Here is a 17,267-nt window from a genome sequence, read left to right on the forward strand (position 1 = left end):
ACCAATAGATGGAATGGACTTTGAACAACAACAGAAAAGGCCAATCCAAGGTTTGCTTCATCTTCATATCAAAACAATATCATGTATCAATAGAACAAAGCCCTAATACACATTTGTTTGGGGGAATTATAAAACATGTTATATGGTAAAGCACTGTTATATCTATTGGCAACGTATTTGTTTATGTCACAAGTACTACTGCAAATAGCTAATATACTTACATCTGCAGGGAATGTGTGAAAATATGGACGTTGGTCTGAATAGGTGAACTGTGTATAAAGTTCCTGCTCCCATATCAGTTTTAGCTCCTGTAGTAACAAAAATATTGGGTTTAGTATACATATAAATAGTAATGAGTATATTTTTGCATAATGAAGTAACAGGAGACTACTGTAAAATATCATATGTGCAATATAATCAATTAGATTTACAAATTCAGAAATAAGATTGTGTGACATAGAATGCAGCTGAACTAAAACATATACTACATATACTAAGGTCAAACTTAATTGAGATACATTTTCAATGGTGCATGTAGAGAATATGCATAGAATATAAAAATGTGTATATCATTCTGTAGTTATGCCTTCAAGACTGAATATTTTAGCACTTAAATATGCTCTGCCTACCCTATACTTTTCATTAACTCTTTTATCTTCCTTTTTAACTATTTTTACCTTTTTCACTCTATATTTCATTATTTTTCCATCCCTCTGGATACTTATTTGTTAAAAAAACTCATTATTACTATTACTGAACATTATACTGCCTCTTTTATTGTGTACTGTACTTGTATGTGGAATTAGCCTGTATGCCTCCTTTTTTTCATTAAGTACTGTACCTACATGTTATTTTGAACCTGTATTTTACATTGTAATGATTTCTGTCCTCTTTGAATTATTTCTTGTATTAACCAGAAATTTCCTTGTATATACAACTGAAGTTATTTTATATTGTTTGCTGTTATTTTATCTGTGTGTTATGGAGCTTATCTCCCCGGGCCTCTACTGAAAATTGACATATATCCAGTTAGACTAGCCTGGTCAACAAATGTAAAATAAGTAAATAATAAATAAAATAAATTCTAAAGTGTGATTGTATCTTACTTTCTCAGTTTCTGACATCAGTATAAACTTTCTCACAGTAGCCACAGTCCCAGCTTGTGCTTTTGTTGCTTTCACACAATGCATCACTAATGTCTGTATTACATCATCATGACAACTATTAGATGGTCAATTGCCAAATTGACAATACTGCAAACAAAGTTCAATGATAGGCATTTTCAGCAAACAACTCTGCATTTGCTCCACTTCTGTGTGATTGTGGAGTTAATATGTATAAGTTAAAAGTGAGTGGTGGTCTCCCCTCATATTAGGGTGCAGAGGAGCTTGGCCTGTACAAAAAAATCTTTGTTTGTGATTTGCTAAATGTAGCTTTCAGTGTTCACTATATTGTCCATCAGACAAATTTTGTTTGATAAATCATCATGAACCCTCTTTTCCTTATTCAAAACTAGTACAGGCTAATTCCAGATGTTAATTAATTTCCAAATAAGTTTAATAAAATGAATAAAATTTGAGAAGCAAGAAACTACTACCATTAAGTATAAGAAATGAAAAAAATGAAATAAAAATGAAAATTTGCTGACAAATGCATATATTTGTATAGTATAAATCACATAAACATAAAAAATATATTAATTCCTTCAGGAATGGAAAAGGTGAAATTAATTCTATTTCTGTAGATGGGTTAATGAGTACTGATTATGAATTAATAACTAATAAAGTTAATCAATATTTCACTGGTTTTGGCATGAATATGATTGATTATTATTCTCAATTCATGAAAGAAAGAATGAATTTTTATGACAAAATTTCCTAATATTACTGAGAATGTGTTATTAAAAGCCTTTAATAAAATTAAATTTGACATGTCGAGTGAACCTGATTGTATTCCTGAAATTTTGTCGGTTAATGTTAAATATTATTTATTGAGTGTATTAACTAGGACATTTTATTCTATGATCTGTAATTTATATGTAACAAGATGTTGGAAAGAATCATAAGTTAATTTAAATTTAAAATACTTTAAATTTAAAATTTTAAATCTGGAGACAAAATAACAGTACAAAATTATTGTCCAGTAAGCCTAACATCAATATTTTGCAAATGATTTGAGATCTGTATTAATGAAATCATACTTAAAGGAAATGTGCATTGCTTGATATTTTTCAATATGTTATTTTGAAAGGCTGTTCTACACTCACTAATTTGCTGAGCTTTTAAGATCTCTAGGGCTATGGAGGTGGGAATTAGTGCAGGCATAATCTACTTGGATTTAATCAGAGCTTTTGACTTACTATTATTCCATACTATTTTTTGATTTTGCATTAGAACAATATAATGTTAATCAATATTTATCTAGGTGGATTAATCTTTGGCTCAGAGGCAGAACCCAAAGAACAGTAATTCATGGAAAAAAATTAGATCCAGCACTGGTGAGATCAGGTGCTCCTCAGAGATCTGTGCTTGAATCTTTCTCGTTTAATATTTTTTTACCTCTATTCCATGTGATAATCATTGTTGGTTTGTTAAGTATGCTGACTACTGAAAAATGAACTATTTTTTTGTTGCTAATAATGAAGATGATTTTACAAATATTAATAGATATTTACTACACTTAGTTAAGTAGAATAGCAAAACTGGTCTCTCATTTAGTGAAAATATATAATGCTGTGTATTTTAGTAAACAAAAAATGAGGAGATCTATTGCATCGCCTACATTTAATTTATTGGAAGCTAGTGAATATAGGGATGTTGGTAGTCTGATTGGTTCCTCTTTTTGTTTTGAAAATCATGTGAGAGCCATCTGTAATAAAACTTTGACACAAATAGTTTGATTCTGAAAACTTTTACAAGTAGAGAGAGTACAATCTTAGTTAGTTTGTTTAAGGTATATATCAGACCAGTTTTGAGACACAATATAATGTTCTGTACTCTTAATAATCACCAGCATAATTGTATAGAATCAGTATAACATAAACCTACAAAAAGAATGCCTGATATTAAGTAGTTAGGCTATAAATATAGATGTGTTTCAGTGGGTCTTTATACCCTACATTATAGATATATCAGGGATCAGTTTTTATTTGTTTAGAAAGTGTGTAATGACTTATCTTCAGTCTTTATTGGGTATGTAAGTATATAATAATCGAAAGACATCACAAGTTAAAGTTCTGTTTAGAGTTATGTAATAAAAATAATAGAACTTGTTATTTAACACATAGGATGATACAGCTGTGGAATAAATTACCTTAATATATCAGCAGTATGAATAGTCTAGTAAACTTCAAGAAGTCTTTGGATGATTGGGCCGGGGTTATAGTGTTTGATCCAACAATTACTGAGATAGTGTTCCTTGAAAGCTGTAAAACTTTAGCACTTCAACTTACGATCTTATGAACTTATTTCTTCTTACCACTTATAAAGGATGGTTGAACATTTATCAGTCAACACAAGCATTTTATTTTGAGTAATTTGGGTTACAAATATATTACAGATTCATGTTTGGCATGTCTACTGGTCCTAATCATTTATTTCTGTATCTTTTGTATATATTTTCATTTTTTTCAGGAACAGTTTTCAGCCACTAGATTGTAGCTTATCTATGATCACTATAAATTACTGTGGTAAATAATGCCTTTCAACTGATTCCTACACAAAGTATATTATTTGTTTAGGGTGTGACCATGGTTTGCAGGAAAGTGAACTTTGTAAAATATTCAAGGCTACTATCATATAAATTATTTTAAATTATTTAAAGATCTGGAGGCATGTCTTTAAATGAAAGTTGACCCACTGCTTCAGTTTAACTCAATCCTTAGGTTTCTTTTCTCCCTACAGTATGATTCCAGTATTGTCTAGGTGCCAGAAACCTGCTTTTACGTTTTAAAATTTTCATTTCCTTGCCTTGGAATCAAAGGAAGGGAACGCTCAACATTTTTTTAAGCTTAACTTCTCACATACTTTGCAGAGGAATTTGTCTCCACCTGCATGCCATACTATAGACACAAATAAAACTGTAGTTTACCCTGTCAGGTACTGCTGTCAATCATAGATGGGCAACTAATTCTGCTAATATCAGGAGTATAACATCTGGTATAAAAAAGACAGAAAGCTGTGGAACTGTTTTCCACTGCTTTTATTGTAGAGAGGAGGCAAACTTAACACTCCCCTTTTATAGCAAAACAAAGCAATTAGATTAGTCAGGGGTTTAAAGGCAGTTGTCACCTCTTCTGACAAATTTGTATAAGTAACATCACAGTACTGAAATGCTAAACTTTAACTGTTGGTTATTTATAAAAGATTTTATATTAAGATAATATATTTTCTTGCAACGTATCAACACATTTACCATTTTCAAGCCCACCCCCACAGGATAGAACTGCAGAAAGAGAGACAGGTGGAAACCCTATCAACTAGGTGCATTGATACTGTTCATAAAAAGGTCTTTTATGCTTTTTTGTGACATCCTTCCAGAGGAGAATGCATGTCTGGCACACAGAGACCCACAGTAAGAGATTCCCACTGACTTTGAGTCAGTTCTTAAAGTGATACATTGCATGAGCATTTTCTAGTCTACAAAGGAAATGTGACCATTGATAGCAACCATAATATACAGCTGAATTTACTTTGACATATGTTTATTATGTGCCCTTGCACTAAAAACATTAACAAAAGGAAATCAGAAGTACTTAACTATGTTTAAACTCACATACCTGACTGTGTGCATGTATGTGCATTATATATATATATATATATATATATATATATATATATATATATATATATATATATATATAGGTTCATAGGTTCATAGGTCGGTACTAAGCTATCGGCTCTAGGGCCTACACAAGCCTAGCCAAAAAGGTACCCTGGCTTTCATCACCCAAGAAAATTATTTTCTTGTGTCCCTGTCGAGCAGAGCCACAGAGGTGATCCCTGGGGTGAATTTCCTATTTCCCATCCAATCATCAAGATTTTTCTTGAAGAATGCTAATGAGGAGCTTTGTTTGATATAGATAGGTAGTTTGTTCCAGAGTATGGGAAGTCTCTGGGACAGGAATCTATCCCTTCAACATGTTCTGTTTATTGTGGTGACAAGGTTTAGGTCCTTAAAGTGTGTAGTTCAGAGTGATTGGGATTTCCTTAAGTGGAGCATGTCCAACAGCTCTGTGTTTGACATAGCTTTGTATGTTAGGCACAGATTGCCTCTGAGTAGGTGATATGCGACAGAGTAAAGCTGGAGTTTTTTTAGACCGTCTGCGTAGGGCATCTGTTTGAGGCTGGTAATCCTCTTTGTGAGATATTTCTGCGGCCTTTCCAGTTGTTGTAGATGTCTTGTGAGGTTCATACCAAAAGGGGCATTGTACTCTATAATGGGTCTAATGAATGATGAGTAGAGGGGAACAATGACCTCTTTTTTCCTGGATGGGAAACCTTTTGTTATGAGGTGTGCCATGTAGAAGGATTTCCTGACTACTGTGGTGATGTGCTTATCAAAGGAGAGACTACTGTCCACCTGTGTCCCAAGGTCTTTTATCACACTTTCAGTGTTAAGTAGACTACCACCTATGTGGTAGCTCATGGGTACAGAGTTTTTACCAAAGGGAATGACACTGCACTTTTTGACATTCAGCTTGAGGCCATAGCTTTGACACCAGGCATCTGTCTCAGTGAGGCTCTTTTGTAGGATGTCCCCATTGTTAGGAATTTTGATTATGGCTCCTAGTTTGCAGTCATCTGCGAACTTCAATAGCCAAAGACCTTCTGTGTTAGCCTGTACTTCAGAAAAGTAGATACCAAACAGGAGAGGACCCAGGACTGAACGCTGTGGTACTCCACTTGTCACTGGTCTGAAGTTGGATTTGAAGTCTGCTACTTTCACAGTGTGGATTCTGTCAGTGAGCCAATAGGCAACCCATCTTGTGACATAGGGATTTATATCTAGATTAGTGAGTTCATCTATAATTCCAGAGTGAGGGATAGTGTCAAAAGCCTTGGTGCGATCTAGATATGCTGTGTGAACAACCTTACCCTCATCTACGGCTTTGGTGATTGCTTCAAAGAAGTCTGTCAGGTTTAGAAGACATGATCTGCCTTTTACAAACCCGAACTGGGTGGGGTCCAGAGTTTGGAGATTACCAATGTCTTTGTTTATAAGTTCTATGATGATACATTCCATGTCCTTGCAGACCAGGCTCGTTAGGCTAATGGGGCGGCAGTTCAAAGAAGTCTGTCAGGTTTAGAAGACATGATCTGCCTTTTACAAACCCGAACTGGGTGGGGTCCAGAGTTTGGAGATTACCAATGTCTTTGTTTATAAGTTCTATGATGATACATTCCATGTCCTTGCAGACCAGGCTCGTTAGGCTAATGGGGCGGTAGTTCCTGGGGTCTGTGGTGGCTCCCCCTTTGTGGAGTGGGATAACTGTCACTGTGTGCCATTCAGTGGGCACAAAGCCTGAGGTGAGGCTATGACTGAACATGGTGTTTAGGTGGGGTGCCAGTTCATTCTGTAGTTCATGTAGAACGCAGCCTGGGATGTTGTCAGGTCCCATGGATGCTGTGTTCATGGCTTTGGAGAGTGTGGTTTTTACCTGTGCAGCCATGATTACAGGAACTCTGCATTCTTCCAGTATAGAGATGGACTCTTTAAGGGGTGAGAGGGGGGTAAAGTTAGCACTGAACCTATCTGCTAGGATGTTGGCAATATCAGTTGGTTCTGTATATTTAGTGCCATTGTGCTGTAACTCAGAGCAGATCTGAGTGTTGCCATTGAGATTCTTGACATAGCTATAGAATGCTTTGTTGCTGTCTTTAGAATCAGTAGCAATTTTGTTTTCGTAACTAGCTTTGGATGATTTTATGAGGGATCTCAACTTCTTACTGAGACTGACCAGGGAGTTCCTCCAATCATGGGATTTTACTCTTTTTTTCAACAGTTTCTTTCTTCTGTGTAGAGTTTGTTTATGACAGGGGATCACCAGATTGGCTTCCTTTTTTTGAAGGATAGCAACTTGGTTCTGTTAGGGATAGCATGATCCATGCACTCGTGTAAGTGCTTAAAAAGTGCATTTGTGTTGGATTCAGCAGTCGTACCTCTATTGTCCATCTGCTTGCGAATCATGAAGTTTGCCGCTTCTGTCTTAAGAAGCGTGAAGTTGGCTTTGGAGAAATTTTTTACGATGGTTTCCCTAATGGGGGGTGGAGACGGGATGTGGATGTCTAGGGTGATTAGTTTTGGTTGGATCTGACCAACGAGGAATTGACCACTGGTGTAGAATACCGGTCGCCCATGTTGGTAATGACCAGGTCTAGGATATTGCTGCCCCTGTTGGGGGTGTGGGTAAGTTGATCCAAGGCGTTGGAATTTTTGAATTCCAAAAAACGTTGAGCAAAAGAGTTGGTACATGAGTAGTTTTCCCAGTTAATGGTGGGGTAGTTGAGATTGCCCATTATTAGGGTATTGGGTTGTACCCTAATATTTTCCAGTGTATCAAGAAATGAGGAGTGGGAATCCTGGGGCATGGTGGGGTATCTGTAGCAAGTTACAATTTGGGTTGCGGTCTTGCACAGAGTTAGTTGCACTTGGATAATCTCTGATGCATTATGCTGAGCAACTAGCCTGGAGGTGTGGATATCCTTAATGAATATGGACATGCCTTTGCCTTTAGTGTTTTGGTCCAGGTTAGGTGGCTGAAAGGTGTGGTATGAATTATAGCCTGGTAATGCAGGGGTGCTCTCTGGATCCTTCAACCAGGTCTCTGTCACTACACAGATGTCGATGTTCTCCATTTTAGGGATTGCCTCGAGTGAATGCATTTTGAGGTTTAGACTTCTAGGACTGAGTAGCATTACCCTCAGGTTTTGCTTGCTTATACCTGTTACAGTGGTGAATTTGTCATTTGAACCTTGCCTAAAAAAGGCACTATAGGGGTGGCAAGAGCCTTAGCCAGTATCCAGAATCCCAAGGGCAACAGGTGCAGGCCATCTCTGGCAAAGCATCGTGGTCTGTCAATCATGTCATCCCAGGCAGATACTGAATCCCCTTAGAATGACACCAGAAGCTTAGCCAGTTGTTGAAGGCAATCATTTTGTCCTTGTACTGTGGAATCATTCTGGGTGATGGCAGGATGCTACTCAGGGCTAGGGTCATACCTGCCTGGGCTACAAGACTGGAGAGCTCCTCCATGTCTCTTTTCATGTAGTCTAGGGAGGCACGTCTCACACACACACAAATATATATATATATGGTTTTACTTTACAATCCCAAAATACTGAAATATCTAAATTCAGTATCTCAAGTTTGTAAAGCCACAAACTTAAAAACCGGAAACCCCAAAAGCTCGAAATTCAAAATCTCCACTGCCCACTTACACACTCCACACACAAACAAGCACATATAAACCTTCCTCCCTACACTACAAACCAAACCAACACAACACACACGCACACACGCACACACACACACACACACACACACACACACACACACACACGCAAACACAACAAAACAAATACACACACGGACCCTACATATAAGCGGGAGGAGCATTCTTGCACCCCTCCACACCCCCGCTACTTATATATACTAACTCCAAGGTCGCACTAAAAACACAAACACAGAAAAAACACCACTACACATTCTACACTCCCCTTGCACAAACACACATCACATATGTACAAATATCAACACTCTCAACACTTACACACTCACAATCTTACCTACCTACCCTAACCCATACCTCAAAATGCCAAACACACTCACACACACACTAAAATCCCTACCCAAAACCCTCTAGTAAAACATCACTTACCTGAATCTCCACCTACATCCACATACCACACTGTGCATCATGAACACATGGAATCCCATGTCAGGTATGCACCTCCACAACCGCAGATTTGACATTTCCGCATTCTGCATCTCTGCATTCGGCATCTGCACTTTCGCACAACTGTAGTTTTGACACTTCAATCTCGAGCTACTAAAATTTGATATTTCAATAGTTCGATATTCTGAAGTGAAACCATAAATATATATATATATATATATATATATATATATATATATGTGTGTGTGTGTGTGTGTGTGTGTGTGTGTGTGTGTGTGTGTGTGTGTGTGTATGTGTATAAAAATGTATGTAGCATGTATAGTACTATATGTGGGATGTACACTGAAATAATCTAGCGAAAAATATGCAATACATATTTTTGTAAGTAGTCACACATGAACTGATATATGGATGTGAATATTTGTGTACATGTACATAACACACACATATATAGATGCACACAATTATATACACACAGACAGGACATGTGCATGTATGTGTGTGTATTAATTTATTGTCATCATTTCAATCAACCTCCTTTCTCCTTCTTTTCATATGTCCCAAATCTTTTTCATCATACTAGTTATTAAGCTCAACTACAATGATTGCTCCATTCCGAAATGTGTAGGTTTAGAATGTTTTCATACTATCTTAGGACAACAAAAGTGATGTAAATATAATTATCCCCCTGCCCTTTTCTTTTGTAAACCCATAAAACATTCACTTTCTGATTCACAGTCATTTAGAGGACAGTGACATCTAACAGTGCTATGGGTTGTGCAATATGGATGCATACAATTTATTACTTATGATAATGTTAATATAGTAGAGTTAAGCATTATTAATGTATATAATGTCTTTATGGCAGTATTTATTTTCTTTATATTGCTAAGTGCATTTATTACTTGTTACTATCTTTGCCATTGTAGCTTGGGTCAGGGCTGAAAAGGGCCCTGGGACCAGTTCACTTTCCTAGTTACCAAAGTATAAATAAATATGAAATAAAAAAGGGGGTGCACGTGACAGAAATAATTAAGGATCTAGTAAAGCACATTTTAATGTTGCATTATTTATAAGAGAGGGGAAAAAAACTTCCAACTGAAAGCATTGGGAAGTAGGAGACTGACTTACTTTGGAGTCCTTTTACTACTTGTCACCTGTACATGATACAGCAGGAATCATTTACTACAGTGAGAGTTTGCATACCTCAGCAAAAATGTTTGGAGGAAGGTCTGTTATTTATTTTAGAACTACAAAAGAATCTGTTTAAAAAAGCTTGCTATTGCCTATACTTTCTTTTGCTGGAAGTAGCTAACAGCTACTTAAATTATAGAACAAGCTCTGACAGACACATAAATGAAGCTCAGTCAAACAAGCATAGAAGTGGCTGTGTTACAGAAGGTGTGTTGGATGACAGTGCTTCACACTCCTGCTATTGTATCTTAATTGCATGAGAAAACACCACTTCCTTATGCCTAGCATGACTCATATAAAGAGGACTTGAAATGTATTCTGGGAAGAAGGAATGAAAGCAAGAAAACAAGATCATGTTACCAAGGAAGGCCCCATCATCCACCATTTTGTGGGAAACAAAACTGTAAAAGAAACACTTGAAGTGATTATGACGCATTAAAATAACTTAGAAAACAAAGATACAATGAAAAAGACATGTTTTTTTTGAGTTCTAAGGTGGAGTTTTCCTTTATGAGATAAGGTAAAAGTATGGCAGGTAAGACACAGCCTTTTATTGAAGAATTGGTTGAGAGGAGAAAAAGGATGTAATCCAAAATGCTAAAACTCCTATCAGCCAGCCTGTTGGAGAAAAGGCTGACCCCCTTAAAAATGAAGAAAAACACAAGGCGGAGAAGAAAGGAAAGAAAAATTCTATTCTATGAGGTGAAGTCCCCACTTTTTAAGTTATTTAGTTTCAAGCAATCTGAGCAAGATGACAACAAATGCTGCAAATCTAAAGTAGATTGTTCAATTGGCAGTTTTACAGTAGATGCAGCTGTGCCCCCCTCCTTAATATTTACATCCTGAAGATATTTATTTTTCAAAGACAGTGAACATAATGAAGGGATACGTTAAATGTAGACAGACAGATATTTTCATAAAAAATATTTTAAATATATAGAACTGAACAGCTCCAGCTTTGGATTAATTATTCTCTTTATCCCTAGATGTCATGAGGGAACCCAACAAAAACCTCACACACACACACACACACACATACACACCACCCAAACAACAGATAAAATCCTTTCCTTTGGAGATCTACATTAGGTTGGAATGTTCAGGTGTCAGCTACAGTAAGAGGTTGCATCCTTCTTGCACCCCTCCCCCATAGGTACAGCCCAGAATTATTATATTTGCATAAACGTCTGTCAGGGAGAAGGGTCCTAGGACAAATGCAAGACATAACTGTCTAGATCCCAGATGATGACACCAAAGATAAACTGTACAAAATATTTAAGAAACCAAACAATTAGGGGACCATGTAGCAAAATGCAGCTATGATGCAACTGATGCATTTAGGAGAGGGGCAATATTAAGTTATTTTCTCTGATGCATTATCTCAGACCTAGCCTGAGGCAGCCATTTTAGATGGCCCATTAAATCCTGGTACACTGCCTGGGGTCGATCTCAGACAAGACTTTTAGATCTTGAAGAAAGAAGACAAAAGCAAATATAAAGATGTTTTTTTCAAGAAACCATCAGGCAGTTGAGCTAAAATATAGCAGTTTTTTTATTAATGGTGCAATTTATACTTTGCATTCTGGAAGCATATACCAGATAATGGACATCAGCTCTAATATGAGGCATGTGATAAATGAGATTAAAAATCCTGCTACTGAGCATCACGCAAATGCTGCAAAACAGCTTATTTTGCATGCTTTTCACTTAATAAACAAATGTAATAAATGCACAACAAAATTAGTTCAGAGACAGTTATATTCCTCTTAAAATTTGTATGTATTTGTGAATATATATGTATGCAGCATGCTACAGAAATATATCAGGGCACAACAGTGTTTTATCAGTTCATGAAAAAAAATAAAACAGTGGATGGAGAGATAACAAACATAGCAAGGAGAAGAGGGATATGAAGCAATAAGAGGAGAGAGTGAATGTGCATGCTTGAGGAACAAGGTATCAAGAACACCAGACCAGATGAATGAACAAGCATGGCAGGTGGAACATGAGTCTGACTGATTGGCAGCAGAAATTTAGCCACATAAGCAGATGCTCAATGTTTGAGGTACAAAACCCCACAAAGAAGCCATAGCAGACAAAAACAGCAATACAGAAAGTAAATAAACAGCTGGGTGGAATGGGTGGGAGGGGAGGAAGAAGAAAGCTTGTACCAGAACAAGAACAAGACAAGAATGAGAATATCTGTGGGAAGTTAGAATAATGGTTAAGGTGTTTACCTAACAGACATAAGGTACAGGGTTTGATTCTCACCTTTTAAAGGAAAATTGGGTAGGCTTATAATGGCCCACAAAGGCAGCTAGTTTAGTACTTACCTATGAACCTATAAAGAGGCAAGAGATCATTCACAGGATTGAAATAGGATAGAAATTATAAAGTGGGACAGACGGGTATGCTGCTCTACAAAATAACAAAGATAGAAAGAGGCACAAACAGAGAGAAAAGACAGAAGTTTATCTTTCATTTTTCCCTTGATGTTTTTCTCTTTTTTAAGAGAGACTAAACAAAACAAGTGTGAGACTGTCTACAGGTAGAGAAATGGAGCAGTAATAATGCAAGACAAAATAATGAAAGGCTTTGAAATATAAAGGGAATCATTTTGATGTATTTTCTGCCAAATAAGAGTTCCATAGGCTTACTCAAAACACACAGGATAAAACAGAGCAAACTAAATCAGAATGAAAAGTGGGGAAGGAGCGATGCAATGAAACAAGATCACAGAGATGACACTTGGAAATGGAGCTGTTTTCTTGGTCTGACCAGTACCTGATCCATTTCAATCTAGGTCTCCACCTGATTATACTTTATTCATGCTTTGAACTGGTTAAATGTAGGGACTGAAATGATATGAGTAGTGGCATGATATCCTTATTTAGCCATTTCTTTCTAACTTGCATTGTTGATCATCCAAACCTGTTAATGATGACCTCAAAAAAAATCACTAATGTTTTGGACAAGTTAGCTCCTGTAGGATTTACTGGGGATTGCAAATGCAGGTATTATTAGAAGCTTTGTGACCACAGCCATCTTGGATAGAGACTGGAATGAATGTGAAGATGCAGGGGACCTCATGAGTATAAGGTTAGACTGGGTGATGATCAATTTGTTTACAAAATAGAAATCTCATTTAAGAGGACAGTGCTGTTGTCCCCTGAAATTTCATCTCCATTAATTCAGTCTTTCTGGTAAACTGAAAGACTATTTTTGCCTCAAATGGTGAGGCTGCTGTTTAACGTTTTCCTAATATGATTAGCCAAGTTAGAGTCAGGACTCTTAAAGTAGATCAAGATGAGCAAGGTGTAGGCATTATATGTGTACCTCCTGAGAGTTCCTAGTGTGAGTTCAAGTATATACTGACTAAGAGAAAGATATAGATATAATTCTGTTTGTTCTAGTACTTAAGAGCTGGACTCTGGGCCTATCAGACTCACATGCAACACTCAACAACCAGCCTTTTTTTCAGCAAAGTGCTAGGAAGTGTTGAATGCATTCAATTCAATGCTTTTTAGTGGCACATGATTTACTTGATTTTTGTTAGCCCAGATTTAGACACCATCATTGCAATAAGACTCTTCTTACATAGTTATTATATGAGTTTGTCTTGGCTCATCATGATCCATCTTTGGCATTTGAAACTGTAGACTGCAGAATTATCTTTAAATGAATAAAAACCTACTGTAGCCTCCCTGGCAATACCCTTAATGGATTTACCTCTTAACATTTGGGATATACTAGGGGAGTTGCTTTAAGGTTATCTTATCTGAAGCAGTCCCTGGAGTACAGAGTTTCTCAGGGTTCTCTAGTAGCCCAATTATTTTCACCATATATATACTTCTACTCAAGGGAAATCATTACAAGGAGGGATTTCATACATTATTCTTATGCTGATGACTGAATTCAAGTATTGGCTCTCTTGAAAGCTGTTTAGGTGACATGCTTGAACACGTCTGCCATGTGGTTGAGATTGATTCATCCATATGAGAATTAGGCCATTTACAACTCAATGCCATTGCTCCATACTTATTTATGGTGGGATTTACCTGTGTTTGTTTGGAAGGTTCCTTCTTGATGTCATCTTATATGATAGCTTACCACAGAATAAGTAAGTGACAATAGTAGTAAGATTTTATTGTCATGTTAAAAATTACTTGGATCTAAGATGCCAGGTAATCAGAGTAGCTTTCTGTGGTTATGTATGAACTAATCTTTTTGTATCTTACTTTTGAAGTTCTTTTTAACTCAGGCTTCAGAATGTAAACCTTCAGTAACTTTAGAGGGGAGAAAACTTGGCAGCCAAGATCTTAATGAAGTCTTCCCACTATGATCATATCTGCCCTTGGCTGCAGCATCTATTTTGGTAGTTCAATGCTACCAAGTGGATGTTTAAGGTTTCTACTACAACCTGTCAAGCCCTACATCACAAGAATCCTGCCTTCCTCACATAGTTACTGACGCCTTTCTGACCAGGTTTTTCCAGTTTGTTCAGCTAACTCAGAGCTCATTCTTGCCTTGAATTTTCAGATCTCTGATTGGAGAGCTGCCTGCTTTTTATCAGTCATCTTACTTATGGAATTTCCTGTCTTGTTAACTAAGAAAGTGTCCCATATTGGTAAGATTTTAGTAAATGAAGACCATTCTTTCCTATAGGGTTTATGGCAGATTATAATTTATGTACATTTAGTTTAAATATTTAGGGACTATGATCAATATGATTCCTTAACTTATTTTCTGCTTTCATTTTTTGTAGAGGGTAAGTTATGAAAACACGTAATATTTGATTGCCATGAAACTAGAACAACACCTTTGTACCAGTACTTAAAACAGAAAATGAACTGCAAAGGCCAGAGGATAACAAAGTGTTATGTAAAATAGAGAAGAGCAAAAACACCACACACTTAGTACCAGTACACAAAATAAGTAAATCAAGAAGTGCTGTTTTATGAAAAAATGTTAAAATCACAGTTAATCTAGAACAAGAGGTTGTGCACCATCATTTGCTAAGAACAGAAGACACACCTTGCTGAGGGACAGAAATTTTCAAAAGTTAACCTGGAAAAGACATATACAGAGATTGAACCAGGAGATTCATCCAAATAACTCCTGAAATTAACACACAGAAGATGTTGTTATGTATAGCAGATTGATTTTCTGAGTGGTGTCTGCACCTACTGTTAGCAGTAGGCAATAGATTAGGTATTATAAAGAATTCCTAATATGGAATACCCCCATAATCTTTTTGTATTACTTCAGTATATAGTTGTCCCAATGCTTTCCTTGAAATGCAATTGTTAAATTTAACACCTGTTGTAGCACCCAAAGGAGCTCTGCAATGCAACAAAATTGTAAGATTGAACACAGAGAATACTTTATTACTAAAATGCAAATGAAAACAAGCACACAGGAAGATGACATATCTTATATTGGATAACATATGGTTCACACCTCTGCACACTGTTTGCTTTAAAATTATTTTTTATACAAAATGAATTTTACAGACATTTGACTGGAAACTATTAACAGTGATTATAAACTTACTCTGAGAGAACTATATTTATTTGACTTCTATGTAGATATTAATTTGTATATAACAGTGTTTATATACATTACTGTACTTATACTTTTGACTGGAAACTATTAACAGTGATTATAAACTTACTCTGAGAGAAATATATTTATTTGACTTCTATATAGATAGTAATTTGCATATAACAGCATTTATATACATTGCTATACTTATACTTTAATATAAGCTGTTGTCCTCTGTTCTATATGAAATAGTATAGGAGAAGATGCTTAAAGCACCTCAATCTGCTCAACAGCTGTTGCTTTAATTACTCAGAGTTACTTCACTAATTATTGGAAACTAATATTAATGAGCAGATTTAACTCTTTGAAATGCTTGTTAATGAAATATGTAATTTTATTTTATACTAAACTGACTTTTAAATAATTTCAGGTATTTTTCATCTCCCACTGGTATGATGAATTCAAAAACTTGATCACCACATTTCAGAATATGACAATGAAAAGTACTATAAGCAAATTTGTAAAATATAATCATAAAAGAATGCTTCCTGTACAGAAGTCAGATGTTAAATGTATATTCCAAGGGGTCTATATTACATCACTGAACACTTAAAAAAGTGAACAGTGATTAATCGACCCTATGTAAGTAAAAGCTTACAATGTCGAACTGTCAAAACAACAAAAAAAAAAAAAGAAAAAAGAAAACACTTTAAACATTACATTAAGTGGGGGAATTTGCCCCCACACCCCCCAATTTGGGGGACTGCTTCCCCCCTACTTAAATATACCAACTCCAAGACCACACTACAGTGCCAAAAACACCAAAGTAATGAAGCGGCCAAGCAAATTCTTTCTCAGGGAAAGAATTTGCTTAAAAGCCGCTTCGATATTTTGCCTTTTCAGTCTTTTAAGTTTGACCAAGATGCATTTGAAAGAATGCGTCTTTGGTCTTTTAATAGGAACCCACTCCAAGTAATAGAGATATTGATAGTAACATACATACATTCATAATCCAAACAAACATTCACTTAAAAACACTCAGTCATTTGTATATTTACTCTCTTGCATAGATACATAGAACATATTCACTCTCTTAACTGTTAATATACATATCAAGCATCTACTTATAACTTACAAACACTTACACACAGTTATATGTATGCACATCCATGTAAATATATTATGCATGTATAAGCACATATAGTATACACAAATATGTAATTTTAAATTGTAGCACCTTTTAATTATACCTCCATATTCTATTATTTTCACCTTTTACCCATGTTATTAAATGAGTTTTAAAAGTTTTATGATACATGATCTTGATAATGTATTTGTGTTATGATGTTTATAAGTTAATGTGTTATAGGTGTTATCAGTTGTATTTATTTCCTCCATGTAAATGCTTAAATACTAGGGTATTTATAGTATTTTCTATAGTAGGATTAATTAGAAGAAATGACTATATAAAATGTCTTGATCAAATAGAGGAATTTGAAATGCATTATTTCTGGGATATTTGTGATATATTCAGAAATGCATAATATCATTCTTTATTATTAACATTTCTAAATTTACATTTCTTTAATCTTAAATATTAATATTTCTCAAATTAATACTTTATATTCTTTTC

The 17,267-nt window shown here is 35.7% G+C and overlaps 1 protein-coding gene and 1 long non-coding RNA gene across 2 annotated transcripts in view; one reads left to right on the forward strand and one right to left on the reverse strand.

The window, feature by feature from the left end:
* The window catches only part of WAS (WASP actin nucleation promoting factor), a 749,592-nt gene that overhangs the window by 374,681 nt on the left and 357,644 nt on the right, over positions 1-17,267 (reverse strand). The window contains exon 3 of the mRNA XM_044080287.1: positions 222-308. Within this exon, the coding sequence (XP_043936222.1) occupies positions 222-308 (87 nt within the window). The remainder of the gene's footprint in view (positions 1-221; positions 309-17,267) is intronic.
* LOC122809072 overlaps positions 1-17,267 on the forward strand; it is a 514,410-nt gene that overhangs the window by 287,657 nt on the left and 209,486 nt on the right. The window lies entirely within an intron of this gene.

The sequence above is a fragment of the Protopterus annectens genome, chromosome 8.part0, assembly GCF_019279795.1.
Source record: "Protopterus annectens isolate FY-2018-M chromosome 8.part0, PAN1.0, whole genome shotgun sequence".
In the NCBI taxonomy this organism is placed as follows: domain Eukaryota; kingdom Metazoa; phylum Chordata; order Ceratodontiformes; family Protopteridae; genus Protopterus; species Protopterus annectens.